Source organism: Stegostoma tigrinum, chromosome 7 (assembly GCF_030684315.1).
Source record: "Stegostoma tigrinum isolate sSteTig4 chromosome 7, sSteTig4.hap1, whole genome shotgun sequence".
NCBI lineage: Eukaryota > Metazoa > Chordata > Chondrichthyes > Orectolobiformes > Stegostomatidae > Stegostoma > Stegostoma tigrinum.
This window is the reverse complement of record NC_081360.1, coordinates 107841326-107860046: the sequence shown is the minus strand read 5'-3', so window position 1 is coordinate 107860046 and position 18721 is coordinate 107841326. Positions and strand designations below refer to the sequence as shown.

Genomic DNA, 18721 nt, shown 5'->3' with positions numbered 1-18721 from the left:
TGGTGGAAAACCAGTTGTTTAATTTATATAAATCGTTCAGACGAGAATGCAGGTGGCCTGCTCAGTAAGTTAATGGACAACACAAAGATTGGGGAGTTGTGGATAGTAAGAAGGATTGCCAAAGTTGACAGCAAACTATAGATAGGCTGGAGACTTGGGTGAAGAAATTCCAGATTGATTTTAATCCGGACAAATGCAAGGTGTTGTATCTTGGGAGACCTAATGCAGGAGGGAAGCATACAGAAAATGGCAGGACTTTTGCTGGCATCAACATTCAGAGGGGCCTAGGCATACAGGTCCACATTCCCTGAAAGTGGAAAAGATAGTTAAGAAGGCTATGGCATGCTTGCTTTCTTCGGTCAGGGTATACAGCATAAAATTTGGCAAGTCATATTGCAACTGTATAGAACTTCAGTTAGGCCACATTTGGAACATTGCATATAGCTTTGGTCACCAACTTGCAGAACGATGTGGAGGTTTTGGAAAGGGTAAAAAAAAATGGCTTTTCAGGATGTTGGCTGGTGTGGAAGGTATTAGTTATGAGGGGAAATTGGACGAACTTGGTTTGTTTTCCCTTGAACGTCGTAGGATTTGGGGTGGGAACCTGATAGAGGTTTATACGTTATACCTTTTTGACCACTCTATTGGCCTGTGTTGCCACCTTCAGGGAACAATGGACCTGAACACTCAGATCTCTCTGTACATCAATTTTCCCCAGGACTTTTCCATTTACTATATAGTTCACTCTTGAATTAGATCTTCCAAAATGCATCACCTCACATTTACCTGGATTGAACGCCATCTGCCATTTATCTGCCCAACTCTCCAGTCTATCTATATTCTGCTGTAATCTCTGACAGTCCTCTTCGCTATCTGCTACTCCACCAATCTTAGTATCATCTGCAAACTTGTTAATCAGACCACCTACACCTTCCTCCAAATCATTGACGTATATCACAAACAACAATGGTCCCAGCACAGATCCCTGTAGAACACCACTAGTCACAGGTCTCCACTTTGAGAAACCCCCTTCCACTACTACTCTCTGTCTCCTGTTGCTCAGCCAGTTTTTTAACCATCCAGCTAGTACACCCTGGACCCCATGTGACTTCACTTTCTCCATCAGCCTGCCATGGGGAACCTTATCAAACGCCTTACTGAAGTCCATGTATATGACATCTACAGCCTTTCCCTCATCAATCAACTTTGTCACGTCCTCAAAGAATTCTATTCAGTTGGTAAGACATGACCTTCCCTGCACAAAACCATGATGTCTATCACTGAGATGCCCATTTTACTCCAAATGGGAATAGATCCTATCCCTCAGTATCTTTTCCAGCAGCTTCCCTACCACTGACATCAGGCTCACCGGTCAATAATTACCTAGGCTATCCTTGCTACCCTTCTTAAACAAGGGGACAACATGAGCAATTCTCCAGTCCTCCGGGACCTCACCCATGTTTAAGGATGCTGCAAAGATATCTGTTAAGGCCCCAGCTATTTCCTCTCTCGCTTCCCTCAATAACCTGGGATAGATCCCATCCGGACCAGGGGACATGTCCACCTTAATGTCTTTTAGGATACCCAACACTTCCTCCCTCCTTATGCCGACTTGACCTAGAGTAAGCAATCATCTATCCCTAACCTCAACATCTGTCATTTCCCTCTCCTTGGTGAATACCGATGCAAAGTACTCATTAAGAATGTCACCCATTTTCTCTGACTCAACACATAACTTTCCTTCCTTGTCCTTAAGTGGGCCAATCCTTTCTCTAGTTAGCCTCTTGCTCTTTATATATGAATAAAAGGCTTTGGGATTTTCCTTAACCATGTTTGCTAACAATATCTCATGTCCCCTCTTAGCCCTCTTAATTCCATAAGCCTTTTTTACTACCTTATCTACCTGCGCTGCCATCTTCAGTGATCTGTGGGCCTGCACACCCATGCAGGTCAATACTGCTAAGGGTTCTGCCATTTACTGTATAATTTCCATCTGTATGGAGGGAAGGTCTTATGAGGAAAGGCTGAGGGACTTGAGGCTGTTTTCATTAGAGAGAAGAAGGGTGAGAGGTGACTTAATTGAAACATATAAAATAATCAGAGGGTTAGATAGGGTGGATAGGGAGAGCCTTTTTCCTAGGATGGTGACGGCGAGCATGAGGGGGCATAGCTTTAAATTGAGGGGTGAAAGATATAGGACAGATGTCAGAGGTAGTTTCTTTACTCAGAGAGTAGTAAGGGAATGGAACGCTTTGCCTGCAACAGTAGTAGATTTGCCAACATTAGGTACATTTAAGTCGTCATTGGACAAGCATATGGACGTACATGGAATAGTGTAGGTTAGATGGGCTTGAGATCTGTATGACGGGTCGGCACAACATCGAGGGCCGAAGGGCCTGTACTGTGCTGTAATGTTCTATGTACTTGATCTTCCAAAATGCATGACCTCACATTTGTCCGAATTAGTCACTATCTGCCATTTTTCTGCCCATGCCTCCAACTGATTTACATCCTTCTGTATCCTCTGGCAATCCTCCACAACTCCACCAATTTTTGTATCATCCACAAACTTACTAACTAGACCAGCCTTGTTTTCCTCCACATCATTGATATAGATGATGAACAGCACTGATCCCTGTGGAACACCAATAGTCACAGCCCTCCATTCTGAAAAGCATCCTTCCACTGCTACCCTCTGTTTCCTATGACTAAGCAAGTTCTGTATGCATCTTGCCAGCTCATCCCGGATGTCATGTGATTTCACCTTTTGTACCAGTCTGTCATGAGGAACTTTGTCAAAGGCTTTAGTGAAATCTATAGAGAAAACATCACCCACTTTTCCCTCATCAATCATCTTTGACGCCTCCTCGAAAATCATAATCAAGTTAGTGAGGCACGATCTACCCTGCACAAAGCCATGCTATCGCTAATAAATCCATTTGTTTCTAAATGCGTATGGATCTTGTCCCTGACAATCTTTTCCAATAATTTCCCGCTTGTTTTATTCATTAACAGAAATAAGATGTCACTGGCTAGACAGCATTAATTGCCCATCCCTAATTGCCCAGAGGGCAGTTAAGAGTCAACCCCATTGCTGTGGGTGTGAATCACATGTAGACCAGGCCAGGTAAGGGTGACAGTTTCTCTCCCTAAAGGATATTAGTGAATCGACAATTCACAATGGATTCATGGTCATCACCAGATTCTTAATTCTAGACATCTTATTGAATTCAAAGACCATAAGGCATAGGAGTGGAACTAAGGCCATTCGACCCATCAAATCACTCCGCCATTTAAATCATGGCTGATTGGCATTTCAACACCACTTCCCTGCACTCTCCCCGTAGCCCTTGATTCCTTTTGAGATCAAGAATTTGTCGATCTCTGCCTTGAAGGCATCCAACGTCCTGGCCTCCACTGCACTCTGCGGCAATGAATTCCACAAGCCCACCACTGTCTGGCTGAAGAAATGTTGTCTCATTTCAGTTTGCGTCTCCACACATAGATTCCCTCCTTTGACCTTGAGTAAGCCAATCCTTTCCCTGGCTACCCTCTTGCTTTTCATGTGTCAATGTTTCTATGTGTCAATCCCTCTTCAACATTGCTACCATATCTACTTCTACCACCCTGGCACAATCCAGGCATCTACCAAGCTCTGTGTAAAAAACCTGCTTTTAAACTTTTCCTCTCTTACCTTAAACCTCTGCCCCTTAGTATTTGACATTTTCACCCTGGGAAAAAGTCTCTAACTATCCACCCTATCAATGCCTCTCATTATTTTATATACTTCTATTAGGTCACCTACTACCACTGACACTCAATGAAAACAATCCAAGTTTGCCCAACCTCTCCTTATACTAATACACTCCCAATCCAGGCAACATCCTGGTAAACCTCTTTTGCACCCTCTCCAAAGCCTCCAATTCCTTCCTAGGAAGAACTGCACACATTATTCAGCAGTAGCTGAACTAAAATGTAACACAGTTGCAACATGACTAGCTAACGTTTATGCTCAATGCTCTAACCAATGAAAGCAAGCATGCTGTATCAGAGATAATGGGAACTGCAGATGCTGGAGAATTCAGAGATAATGGGAACTGCAGATGCTGTATGCCTTCTTTACCATCTTGTGATGTGTGTTGCCACTTTCAGGGAACTAAAGACATGTACCCAAGGATCCCTCTGTATGTCTTTTTTTCTCATATTCTTTCATTGATGTGGGCATCACTGGGCCAGCATTTATTGCCCATCCCTAATTGCCCAGAGGGCAGTTAAGACATAGCCATGAGGCTGTGGGTCTGGAGTCAAATGTAGGTCAGGCTAAGTAAGGATGGCAGATTTTCTTCCTTAATGGAAATTAGTGAGAGAGATGGATTTTTCCATGACATTTGGCAATGGTTTCATTATCATCATCAGACTCTTACTTTCAGATGATTATTGAATTCAAATTCCACCATATGCCGTGGCGGGATTCGAAACCAAGTCCCCAGAACATTACCTGAGTCTCTGGATTACCCGACATTATTACTGCACCCAACGGTCCTGCCATCTAGCTGCTACTTCTCTGCCCAACTTTCCAACTGGTCCACATTCTACTGTACCCTATAACAACTTTCCTTGCTATCCAGTACTTTATGTCATCTGCAAATTAGCTAATACATATATATAGTGAGTTTTGCTATAATACATGCTCTGGCAATGTGAATTAGCTACAACACGACTGAGAATAGGGATTGCTATGTCTAAAATGGGAACTTGTGTTCGTTATAACACGATTCCATCGGTGAGCAGAAGAGTAACACTTACATTATATGATTGTTTCGCGGGCTTTCTCCTGAGCATGTGCAATGTTTGTGCTGAAAGAGTCTCTGCGCTGGCATCATGTGATCATTTTGCAAAATGTGTCATGAAGCGCTTTCTGTGAGAGATATAGTACTCTGTGATTTTCATTTTCTTTTGGCAAATTCCACCGTTTTACCCACAAAAATGCGAGGACAACGTGACAAGAATGTTAGCAAGAAGCATCCTGGTGATAAATTGCAGGTGGAGCATGTAAAAGAGAGGTTATAAGAGAAGCCAGATATTATAAAGCATTTTGAGTGTAATGAGAGAATGTTTGATATAGTTTGTGTAACAGGAATAAAGGTGTCGATCTTATGCACAATTAGAGACAATGTAGAAAAGATTAAAGCAAGCTTTATTGCTGGAACAAGTCTGAGTGTGAGTAAATCTGTGAGGTCACAAACAAAATAACTTGAGGAGATGGAGCAGCTTCTAAGTCTGTGGACAGAAGATCAAGCGAAAAAATGATCTCACGACAAAAGATAAAGCCTTATCAATTTGTGAAGATCTAACAAAAAAATGCTGAAAATCCTGAAGATGTGCCTGCCTTTAGTGCAAGTAGTGGCTGGTTTGCTAGCTTTAAGAACCGCTTTGCTTTCAGAACATAGAACATAGAATAGTACAGCATAGTACAGGACCTTCGGCCCACGACGTTGAGCCAAACTTTTACCCTAATCCTAAGGTCAATTAACCTCCACCTCTATCTTATACTATCATACATGTGCCTATCTAATAGCCGCTTAAATGCCTCCAATGAGGCCAACTCCACCACCCTCTCCGGCAATGCATTCCACGTCCTGACCACTCTCTGAGTAAAGAGCCTATCTCTGACGTCTACCCTGTATCTCCCTCCAGTCACTTTAAAACTATGCCCCCTCGTAATAGCTGCCTCCACCCCTAGGAAAAAATCTCTGGCTGTCCACTCTATCTATACCTCTGATCATTTTGTACACCTCTATCAAGTCACCCCCATTCTTTGTCGCTCTAAAGAGAAAAACCCTAGTTCTCTCAACCTTTCCTCATAAGGCCTTCCCTCCATTCCAGGCAATATCCTGGTAAATCTCCTCTGCACCTTTTCCAATGTTTCCACATCTTTTTTATAATGAGGCAACCAGAACTGGACACAAACCTTCAGATGTAGCCGAGCCAGGCTTCTGTATAGCTGTAGCATAGCTTCACAGCTCTTGAATTCAATCCCTCTATTAATGAAAGTTAACACACCATATGCCTTCTTAACAACTCTATCCACCAAGGTGGCAGCCTTCAGGGAACTGTAGACATGAACCCCAAGATCCCTCTGCTCCTCCACACTGCCAAGCATCTTTTTGTTAACCCTGTGTTCTGCTTTCAAATTTGTCCTTCCAAAATGAATCACCTCACACTTGTCAGGGTTAAACTCCATCTGCCACTTCTCAGCCCAGCTCTGCATCCTATCAATGTCCCTTTGTAACCTAGAGAGCCCTCCACACTATCCACAACTCGACGTACCTTCGTATCGTCTGCAAACTTATTGTCCACCCTTCCACTCCTACATTCAAATCATTTACAAAAACCACAAATAGAAGAGGACCCAGAACTGATCCTTGTGGCACACCAGTCTGGAATTGTGCCCACCACTGACATCTAGCAGCAATGTCCCTTCGGACCTAACCAGCTCAATCAGTAGTACTGCTGCTGAGCCATTCTTGTTGGTGGACATTGAAATCCCCCACCCACAGTACATTTTGAGCCCTTGTCATCCTCAGTGCTTCCTCTAAGTGTTGTTCAAGACGTGGAGTACTGATTCATCAGCTAAGGGAAGAGGGTATGTGGTAATCAGCAGGTGGTTTCCTTGCCCATATTTAACTTGTAGCCATGAGACTTCATGGAGTCAATGGTGAGGACTCCCAGAGCAGCTCCCTCCCGACTGTAAACCACTGTGCCACCCCCTCTGCTGGGTCTGTCCTGCTGGTGGGACAGGGCATGTCAAGGGATGATGATGGTGTCTGGGACATTGTCTGTCAGGTATGATTCTGTAAGTTTGAATATGTCAGGCTATTGCTTGACTAGTCAATGGGACAGCTCTCCCAATTTTGGCACTAATCCCCAGATTTAGTGGGGTGAATTTTGCAGGGTTGACAGGGTTATTTCTGCCATTGTCTTTTCCAGTGTTTAGGTCGATGCCAGGTGATCCGTCCAGTAGCGGTTTGGTACAACGGAGTGCTTGCTAGGCCATTTCAGAGGGCAGTTGAGAGTCAACCACATTACTATGGGTGATCAGTAGATTCTTAATTCCAGATATTTTATTGAATTCAAATTCCAAAATTTGGCGTGGTGGGATTCGAACCCAGGTCCCCAGAACATTAGCTGGGGGTTTCTGGATTAATAGTCTAGCGATAATACCACTAAGCCATCGCCAACCACTACATCCTAGTAAACATTTCCTGCACCCTCTCCTATACCTTCACATCCTTTTGGTTGTGTGGCAACCAGAACTGTACATAGTATTCCAAATGTGGCCGAGCTAAAGTTCTATACAGCTGCATTACATGACTTTCCAATTTTTATCAACAACAAAAACAAAGTTGCTGGAAAAGCTCAGCAAGTCCGGCAGCATCTGTGGAGGAGAAAACAGAGTTGACGTTTCGGGTCCGGTGACCCTCAGAACATTTGCCAATTTTTATACTCTATGCTCCAACTGATGACGGCAAGCATGCCATAAACTTCTACATTACCTTATCCATTTGTTCAGGGAACTGTGGACCTGTACCCCTAGATCCATCTGCATGTTTATGTTTCTAAGGGTTCTGCCATTTCCTGTACACTTTCCTTCTGCATTAGATCTCTAAAAATACATCACGTCACGTTTGTCTAGATTCAACTTTATCTACAATTTCTCCCCCCAAGTCTCCAGTCTATCAATATCCTGCTGAATCCCTGCAACTCTCCTCACAATGAACGGCTCCTCCAATCTTTGTGTCATCCACAAACATGCTAATGAGGCTACCTACATTCTCCTGCAAATTATTTTCACATTACAAACAACTGGTATCCCAGCACTGATCCTGGGCAACACCATAGATCTCCAGTCAGAAAAATAACCTTCCACTGCTACGCTGTCTTCCTTGGCTAAGCCAGTCCTGTATCCAAGTTCCAGGTCACCACAGGTCTCATGTGGGTTCACTTTTTGTATTACCCTGCCAAGAGGGGCTTTGTCAAAGGCCTTTCTCAACTTCATATGGACAACATCTACCACCCTCCCCTCATCAATAATCTGTGTCACTTCTTCCAAAATGTCAAGATTTGTGGGACATGACATTCCCCATAAAAAGCCATGCAGCCTGACTCAAATAAGTCCATATTTTTCCAAATAACAGTAAATCTTCTCCAATAATCTCCCTGTCCGCGATGTAAGGCCCACTAGCCCACAGTTTCCCGGAGTATCCCTGTTGCCTTTCTTAAACAAAGGAACAAAGCTGTCTATTCGCCAGTCTTCTGGGACCTCTCCTGTGATGAAACAGGCTACAAAAATTTCATAGAAGGTCCCAGCAATTTTCTCACCAGGCTCCCCCAGCATTTTGTGATGGATTCCATTAAGCTTTGGGGCTATGTCTACCTTAATGCTTTTTAAAACACCCAAAACCCACTTTTTGATACTGACATGCCTTGAAACAGCAACATACTCCTCCCAAGACCCACCATGCCCTTCTCTTTTGTGAATACCAATGCAAAGTATTCATGAAAGACCTCATCCACTTCCTCTGTCTCCATGCATAAATTCCTTCCTTTGTGCTTGAGCGGAGCTACCCTTTCCCTAGCTACCCTCTTGCTCTTTACATTTATAAAATAATCCGGCATTTTACTTAATCCTGTTTTCCAAACATATTTCATGGTCCCTTTCAGCCCTCCTAATTCATTGTTTGAGTTCATTTTTTAAAATTCATTTGCGGGATGTGGGGGATCACTGAGGGATGAGCCACTTGCCGCAGTATTCCTAGCCTCTGACCTGCTCTTGTAGCCACTGTATTTATGTGATGAGTCCATTGAGTTTCTGGTCAATGATAACCCCAGGATGTTGATAGGGGGGTATTCAGTGAAGGTAAAACCGTTGAATGTCAAGGGTTGGTGGTTAAACTGTCTCTTATTGGTGATGGACATTGCCTGGCATTTGTGTGGGGTGAACGTTACTTGCCAGTTGTCAATCCAAGCCTGGAAATTGTTCAGATCTTGTTGCATTTGAACATGGGCTGTTTCAGTGTCTGAGAAGTCGAGGATGTTGATGAACATTGCACAATCAATCATCGACTTTTGACCTTATGATAGAGGGATGGTCATTGATGAAGCAGCTGAAGAAGGTTGGGCCTAGGACACTACTCTGAGGAACCTTCCTGCGATCTTTGTACTCTTTGAGGGGTCTGCCTGTCTTTACTTTCCTAAATCTTATGTATGCCTCATTTCTTTTTGACTAAGCTCTCAATTTCTCTTGTCATCCAAGATTCGCAAATCTTCCATCCTTATCCTTCATTTACACAAGAACACGTTGTCTAACCAAACTGGCCTTTAAAAGATTCTCACATGCCAGATGTGAATTTACCCTCAAACAGCTGACCCTGTCTACATTCCCCAGCTCCTACCTAATATTATAGTAGTTAGCCTGAGCTCAATTTTGAACTTCCATGTGAGGACTACTCTTATCCCTATCCATAAGTAACTTAAAACTTGGGGAATTATGGTCATTCTTCCCCAAATACTTCCCATCTGAAACTTCAATCACCTGGCCGGGCTAATTGCCTAATACTAGACCTTGTATGGCCTCTTCTTCAGTTGGACTATTTACATATTATTTTAAAATACTGTCCTGGACACACCTAACAAACTCTCCCCCCAAACAAGCCCCTAAACACTAAGGGAATCCCAATCAATACAGGGGAAATTAAAATCACCCACCACAACCACGCTGTTGTTTTCACATTTTTCCGTAGTCTGTCCATATATCTGTTCCTCTATCACTTGCTGGCTGTGGGAGCCCTGTAGTCCAATCCCATTAAAGTGACTGCACCTTTCCAACTCTGAGCTCTATCCATATGGCTTCATTGGATGAGCCCTCCAAAGTGTCGTCCCACCCCCGTACAGCTCTGATATTCTCCTTTATCAAAAATGCAACTCTCTCACCTATTACATTCCTATTTTGCCTGAAAGAACTAAATTCTGGGATGTTAAGCTACCAGTCTTGTCCCTCTTTCAACCTAGTTTCTGTCACAGCTACAACATCACAGCTATATATGTTACTCCAGACTCCAAATTCATCTGCTTTACCTGTCATATTCCTCGCATTAAAATAAATGCATTTTTGACAGTCACTTTGTACCTATGATTTTGTACCTAGGTACCTTGTACCTATGTTGGCGCTATGAATGGCAACATTACTAGCTTTTCACTGCACTCCTGTATTCCTGTACCTGAGTGCACATGACAATAAAACCTAATTCTAATTCTAACTCTTTGAATTCTCTTTGCAATACCTCATCTCTCTTTTGCCTATGTCATTCATTCGTGTTCTGTGACACTATCAACACACTAAATAGGATAGGTTTTAAACAGATCTAGAACTAAAGACTAGGCATCACTGTGGCCATCAACAGCAGCAGAATTGTTCTCCAGCACAATCCGTAACCTCATAACCTGGTATATTCCACACTCAACCATTACCATCTAGTTTGGTTCAATGGATAGTTCAGGGGGGCATGTCAGGAGCAGCACCAGGCATACCTGAAAATGAGGTCAACCTAGTGAAGTACCAAACAGGATTACTCGCATGCCAAATAGCATAAGCAGCAAGTAATAGACACAGCTAAGTGATCCCACAACCAACACATCAGACCTAAGCTCTTCAATCCTGCCACAGCCAGACGTGAATGGTGGTGAATAATTTAAAAACTCATTGGAGAAGAAGACACACAAATATTCCCATCCTCAAATGATGAATAGCCTAGTACATAAGTGCAAAAGATAAGGCTGAAGCATTCGCAGCAATCTTCAGCCAGAAGTGCCAAGTAGAAGATTCAGCTCAGCCTCGAACAGTAGTCTCCAGCATTACAGATACCAGGACCCGTAAGATGGTGAACTATGCCTGGACACAGAATCTGAAACCAGAGGAAACGCGAGTGGAAGTCTGTAGCAATCTTAACATGCAAATCGGTCAGCCTACCCTGATATGGGGCAAAAGACTAATCAAGCCACCTATTAGCTGGTTCCCTCCAAAGCATCCCTCAGGATAGCTGGTATTGGTCCGCCACACAGTTTTACCCAGTAAAACAACCTACTCTCAAACTTTAAATGGGTAAGAAGCCCAACTCACTGGCTTTGAGCCAAGCATGGAATGTGAATGCCCACCTGGCCACTTTTGGTCCACAGAACTGGCCCTGTGAGATGGACCGAACACTGGGCTAAGGCGCCCAATGCTGACGCTCATCAGACCCCACGAAAGGTGTCGGATGATATAGGCAGCAGGACAGTGGCCATGGGAATTCGGAATCTGCTAAGGAGTTTCTAACAACTGATCTGCCAAATCAATGAGCCCTGAAAATGGATGGTACCAGAGCATCAGGTCCATACGCGGTCATCACTGGCTATGCAGAGCCCATGGTGGCTTTGCTGGAACAAGTAGGAGGGCTGCTGAAGTGAGCACAGAAGCCTAGACACATGTATGGGTGGAGCTGCGTGCTGGTGCAGATCTTGGTTGTAGTAGCAAATATTCAAACAAGAACTTTGAAGGCAGAAGTGGAGAAGTGTTCCATGTGGACAGCAGTTGAACATGGGTCAGTCAGTCCTAAGAGATAGGCAAGTGCCATTCTGAAGGAATGGGCAATGGCCTCTGTTGCTGTCAGTCGAGTCAAAGGGTGCCCAGTTCAGATCCTTGAATCTGGGTTGGTGGAGATGGGTGCCTCACGGTGCCCAGCACAGTAAGGCAAACAATTCTGGAAAAACTGGTGGAAGTCTCAGGGAGACTTCTCTTTTCTTTGTGAAGAACATGGCACTCTGGAATGGGTTTACACCAAGAGAGAGCCCAGTGCCTTGGAAAACATTGCAGTGAAAAAAAAAGAAAATTTTCAAAAAAAAAGACCAGGAAGCACGATGGCTCAGTGGTAAGCATTGCTGCTCTTAGCATGAGATAACCAGGTTCGATTCCAGCCTCAGGTGACTGCCTGTGTGGAGTTTGCACATTCTCCTTTGTCTGGTTTCCTCTGGGTGTTCTAGTTTCTTCTGACAGTCCAAACATGTCCAGGTTAGGTGGATTGGCCACACTAATGTCTAATGAGGAAGGACTGGGGAGACCATGTCTGAATTCTCTACCACATAGAAAAATGAGAAGTGACCTCACTGAAGGATACAAGATTCTAACAGGGCCTATCAGATTAGAAGCAGGAAGAATGTTGCCCCTGCCTGGGGGTGTAGAATCAATGGGAACAGTCTCATAATAAGAGATAGGCCATTTTGAACAGAGCTGAGGATGAATTGCTTCACTCAAGGGAGGTAAACTTTTGTAATTCCCTTGCTCAGGGTGTTATGGTGGCTTAGTCATCGCAAATATTCAAGACAGAGATCAATAGATTTCTAGACAATATAGACACCAAAGCACATAGGGCTAGTTCACAAAAATGGCATTGTGGTGGCAGATCAGCCATGAACTAGAATGGCAAAATGCGCTTGAGGATCTCCTGTGGTGCAAATTCCTAAGATTTCAATTGGTCTCCTTGGAAAGGGGAAGGTTTAGAAAAAAAAGTATTACAGATTTGATATAGTCAAAAACATAAGGCATGTAGGCACAGGGTAAAACTGTTCTCAATTGTGCAAGAATTTATCAGGATGCTGCTGGACTGGAGGGCAGGTCATAGAACACAGAACATAGAACGTTACAGTGCAGTACAAGCCCTTCGGCCTTCGATGTTGCGCCAGCCTGTGAAACCAATCTGAAGTCCATCTAACCTACACTATTCCATTATTGTCCATATGCTTATCTAATGACCATTTACATGCCCGTAAAGTTGGCGAGTCGACTACTGTTGCAGGCAGGGTATTCCACGCCCTTACTACTCTCTGAGTAAAGAACCCACCTCTGACTTCTGTCCTATATCTATCACCAATTTAAAGCTATGTCGTCTCGTGCTAGCCATCACCATCCAAGGAAAAAGGCACTCACTGTCCACCCTATCTAACCCTCTGATCATCTTATATATCTCTATTAAGTCACCCCTTAACCTTCTTCTCTTTAACGTAGAGACTCAAGTCCCTCAGCCTTTCCTCATAAGGCCTTCCCTCTATAGCAGGAAACATCCTGGTAAATCTCCTCTGCACCCTTTTCAACGCTTCCACATCCTAAATGGTCGTATGAGGAAATGCTGAGGGAGCCACAGCTTTTCTCATTGAAGCAAAGAAGGATGAGACATGATTGGATAGAGAGGCATAGATAGAGCGGATAGCCAGAGGCTTTTTTCCTAGGGTGGAAATGGCTATCATGAGGGGGCGTAATTTTAAGGTGACTGGAGGAAGATTTAGGGGAGATGTCAGAAGTAGGTTCTCTACGTAGAGAGTGGTGGGTCCATGGAATGCACTGCCAGCGGTGGTAGTAGAGTCAAATAAATTAGGGACATTTAAGCGATTCTTGGATGGCACATGGATGATAGTAAAATGAAGGGTATGCAGGGTAGATTGATCTTAGAGTAGGTTAAAAAGTCAGCACAACATCATAGACCAAAGGGCCTGTACTGTGCTTCTACTGTTCTATGTTCTATGATTGTGGAGGGCAAAGATTTAATGTAAAAGGCAAAAGAAGCAAAGGCAATATGAGTGAAAATGTTTATTTTTGCAGCAAGTGATTAGGATATGGAGTGCATTGCCTGAGAAGATGATGGAGACAGATTCGTTTTTGGGTAAGGAATTGATAATTACCCGAAAAGAAACAAACAGCAGGGTTACAGGAAATGGCTGGTGAATGGAATTAGTTAAACTCTTATCGCAGAGAGCCCGAATGTGCACACACACACACACACACACACACACAAACACACACACACACACACACACACACACACACACACACACAGAAAACACCAAATATTTTAAAGATGCTCTTCAGAAAAGAGGTATACTCCATGTGCAGTCAGGCCGACATGTGACTCCAAACCCTGTTTTATATCTTATTCTCAATGCCCTTTTGAATATTGTAGCAAGTTATCAAGGGTAATCCTGATAGGCATTTGTTGAGGCCTTCTCGTACCCTTTATGAGTGAGACTGCATTCCCCAGAATTATGGTCACTGGGGACTTCACTGAGACTCCTTTATTTCACTCAATTTTCCTTCTTACACTCAACAGATTCAGATTTTGCTTCAAAAGATAAATGTCCTTCACCTCAATTCTCTTTCACACCAAACTCAATCTATCCACTTGTGTTAATTATGCAGAGATTCAGTAGCGAGGACCTACCAATGCAGACAATGTCCATGAATCCGTACATTCCATAGCAGATCTGGAAGAGTAAGTCCTGCCTTTGCCACTTTGCTGATGGGCTGATTGTTGACCAGATGAGCCAGGAAATGCTTGCAATGAGGAACAAGGAGCCGAGAATTGCAGCTGCAATTTGAACTCTCTCAATCACCGTCAGAGATATTGCCTGCCACTGGAGATGGAGCAGAAAGTGGTCAAACTGTTTATTAACTCTTTATCATTTGTGCAGAGTAATATCCATATATTTGACAGCATTGTTCACAGTTTGCTTATACAGAAACTACAATAATATCACAGATAGCACAGTGTAGAGCTGGATGAACACAGCAGGCCAAGCAGCTCCATAGGAACTGGAAAGCTGACGTTTTGGGCCGAGACCCTTAATATCACAGCTGCACAATCAAAAATAACATTGTATGTTTACATGCAAAAGTAATGTAAAAATAATTGAGATGCAAGGACAAAGAAACTACAGAAAGAAAGCAGGAAGGATTCATAGCAGTGACCAAAACACTGGTGAAGTAAGTGTTTTCTCAATGACAATAAAATGTGGTTTTCAATGAGGTTACATTCAGAAAGTGAAATTTAAGAAGGGTGTCGGAAGGAACACCAAAACATCGTGAAGGTGACAAAGTATCTCAGCTGGAACAGGCCTCTGGTGCAGAATGATCCTAAGTGCTCTTCAGCAGAAGATAAGCAGTGGTGAAGATCAACAAAGTCTGGAGGTAGATGTTGACAGTTTTTGTAATGAAGAGAATGTAGAATTGAAAGCTCATTTCAGGGTCAGCCAAAACGTAAAGGCTCTCAAATAGCTGGTTTAGTATTTCAGAGAGTTGTCCACTTTTGCAGCAGGGACAGAAAATGACTTGCAGGGATTTGAACATTGGGTGCAAATGAGTTGGAGTTTATAAGGAGACAAAATATTTAAGGACCTTGGAGAGTAAAGGGTGGTTAGTAATTTATAAGGGTGGAGAGATCAAGGCAGTGGTGCAGTGGCAATTTCATTGAACTTGTAATCCAGGTCAAAGTTCCAGGGACATGGCAGATGGTACAGAGCGAAAAAAAACCTGGCAACCCATGTAATCACTGTCAATTGGTGTGAAAACTCATCTAATTAACTAATGTCCTTTAAGGAAAGAAATCTTCCATTTTTACCTGGTCTGGCCTACATTGAATTCGGAGCCACAGCAATGTGGTTAGCTCTTCATTAACCTCTGAAATGGATAGACAATGTCCATGAATCCATACATTCCATAGCAGATCTGGAAGAGTAAGTACTGTCTCTACCATTTTGCTGATGGGCTGATTGTTGATGAGATGAGCCAGGTAATGATCCTAAATGGCCATAGCAAGCCACTTAGTTCAAGGGCAGCATTGAGTTGGGCAATAGATGTCCATGTCCCATGATTGAATTTTTAAACAGTGAGTTTTTGAGTAGGGTTAATAAAGATCAATTTTAAGAGAAGGGATTGTACCTGAGGAAAGGGAGCCATTACCGTCTTGTTAAGTGGAGACCAGGGAATGAAGCTAGGCAGTCAGGCATTTAGTAAGAATGGAATTCAGGGGACTTTAGTGGATGAGGTTACCTTATTGGAGCTAGATTCCAGGGTAAGGGGGAGGTTTGGGTTTATGAGAATAAAAATAATACAGGTCTGCCACGTGGCTGAATAGTTGTTCTGCATTTTAGACATTGTGAAATCTGCGTTCCTCCTAATTTCTGTTGACATTAAGAAACATCTGTATAGAAAAAAGAATTTTGTCCTGCAGTATGTCCCTGGAATATTGATTACTTTGGGAGAGAAAAATTTGATATGTTTGAGTCACGTACAGTTGCATCCTGGAACTCCAAAGATATAATAGAGCCACTCAGGTCAAAGTTTGAACATGCACATTCAAGAAATTTGGACATTTTTTTTTCAGAGAAGGACCTGGGGTTTAAAAGGAGAAGGATGGTGGTAATGAAAGAAGTAGGAGGTGAATTTGTCTGTGATTGAGACTTTGACAATAGAGAGCTTTTGGGGGTTGGGAGTGTGGGGAGAGGTGCATTGAGGAAACATCAGTGATTTAATGTGGAATGTGTAAAGATTAGAAACTAAATGATGGAAAGGGAAGGCTTCAGCATGAAAATGGAGAGGGAGTAAATTATTACCACTACTTACAACACCATGAAAGTCACAATGACCCCAGTGTGTGAAAGTCAGGAAATCAACAAAATAAGGTTCAACAAAACCAAAGGGCATGGGGAATCAAAGATTGATTGATCAATTGAACCAGCTGGGCCAGCAAGAACTGAAAATGACCACTGTGCAAAAAAAAATCAGTCAATTTGTAGAGAACACTTCTGGGAAATTCTTCTCTGAGCAACCAAGTTTCAAGATGGCAAGGTGAAGAGAAGACACAACTCTTTACACACACATCTCTATCTTCAAAGTCTAGGGGAGACACAGCCTCTATATGTACTGTGCTCCTGACCTCATTACAAACAAGGATTCCGGAGATGATGTAGACTAACTGCCTTTGATATTGAAGACGCATTTGACTTTGGCATCAAGGAGCCCTAACAGAACTAAAGCCAATAGCTAATAGGGAAAATCTCTCAGCCGGCTGGAATCATACCCGGCACAAAGGAAATGAAGGTCAGTCATCTCAACTCCACAACATCTCTGCAGGAGTTCCTCAGAGTAGTGCCCTAGGACAAATCGTCTCCAGCTGCTTCATCAATGACCGTTCCCCCCGCACCCCCCCACCATCATAAGGTCAGAGGTGGGAATATTCATGAATGACTGCAAAATGTTCATAATCACTCATGGCTCCTCAGGTATTGAAGCAGACCATATCCATGTTCAGCTAAGCCTGGATGGCATTCACTTCTGCACTAAGTGTTGATGATGTTGGCTATGAGTGTAAAGGAATTTCCTCATCCTAAATTGTAATTTAGCCAGAGACTGTGTCAAAATCTGAACTATTGTGGTGTTGACTTTTTAAGCTGGCGAACATTTTTTGTTCTAACTTCCTGAGGTTCTTTTCATTTATGAAAATCAGCTCAATGAGCTGGATGTTTTTGTGATGGTAGGTAGCTGTTAAACAGCTCAGATGATTCAGTATTTAAAATGTGGTATCTGGACAGAGTAATTAGGGAGAAACAATTCTTACTGGTGAAAGGGTCAAGAGTCATAGGACACAGATGTACCCTAACTGGCAAAAGAAGCAATCCAAAATGAGGAGAATCATTTTCATGCAATGAGTGGTTGTCATCTGGAAAACACTGTCTCTGACATTGTGAGATAGGAAGAACTACCAATGCTGGAGTCAGAGATAACAAAGCTCCACACTGTCTGACATTGTGATGGGGGCGGGTTCAATCGAGGTTTTCAAAAAGTAAATTTGATTGATACCTGAAAAGGAACAATGCGTAGGGTTACAGGGAGAAGGTAGGAGAATGGCGATGGGTGAGATGTTCCTTTAGAAAGCTGGCACAGACACAAGGGGCTGAATTTAACAATTTAACAATTCTGTGAACTAATTGAGTCAATGTCTTCACTAATGAAGGCTAACCTTCAGCAGAAGAGTATACACATGAATTTGTTGTTAAAGAACCTTGCAGCCTTTTACAATGAGGCACATCAATAAGATGCCGATCCTAGTACAACAGTCCTTCTTCACCTGAGATAGTAGGATCTTCAGATGCTGGCGAATATGAGATAACAAGGTGTAGAGCTAAATGAACACAGCAAGTCAAGCAACATCATAGGAGCAGGAAAGCTTAACGTTTCGGGCCTAGACGCACCACCTTCCTGAAATTATGCCAAGACCTATTCCCAATTCCTTCGCCTCCACCAGCATCTGCTCCCAGGTAGAGGCATTCCACTCCCGTACATCTCAGATGTGCTTATTTTTCAAGGACCCGCAACTTTCCCCCCTCAGTGGTCGAGAATGCCCTCGACTGTGCCTCCCGCATTTCCTGCAACGCAAATCTCACACCCTTGCTCCGCAATAAAAACCAAAACAGAATTCACCTCGTCCTCACATACCACCCCACCAACCTCGGGATCCAATGCATCATCCCCTGACACTTCTGCCATCTGCAATCCAACCCCACCACCAAAGACAATTTTCCCTCCCCACCCTTATCTGCATTCCGGAGGGACCACTCTCTCCATGACTCCCTGGCCTGCTCCAGACTCCACTCCAGCCCCACCACACTCGGCACTTTTCCCTGCAATTGCAGAAAGTGCCACCTGCCCCCAACTCCCCCCTCACCCCCATCCCAGGCCCTAAGAAGACTTTCCACATCAAGCAGATGTTCACCTGCATATCTGCTAATGTGGTATACTGCATCCACTGTTCCCATTGTGGCCTCCTCCTCACCGGTAAAATCAAGCGGAGGCTTGGGG

General features: G+C 43.4%; 1 protein-coding gene across 2 annotated transcripts in view; it reads right to left on the bottom strand.

Annotated features, from left to right (window-relative positions):
• Positions 1-18721, bottom strand: part of LOC125454384 (E3 ubiquitin-protein ligase MARCHF4-like) — a 177704-nt gene that overhangs the window by 134662 nt on the left and 24321 nt on the right. For both annotated transcript variants that reach the window (XM_059647632.1, XM_048535075.2), the window contains exon 3: positions 14307-14499. In XM_059647632.1, the coding sequence (XP_059503615.1) occupies positions 14307-14499 (193 nt within the window). The remainder of the gene's footprint in view (positions 1-14306; positions 14500-18721) is intronic.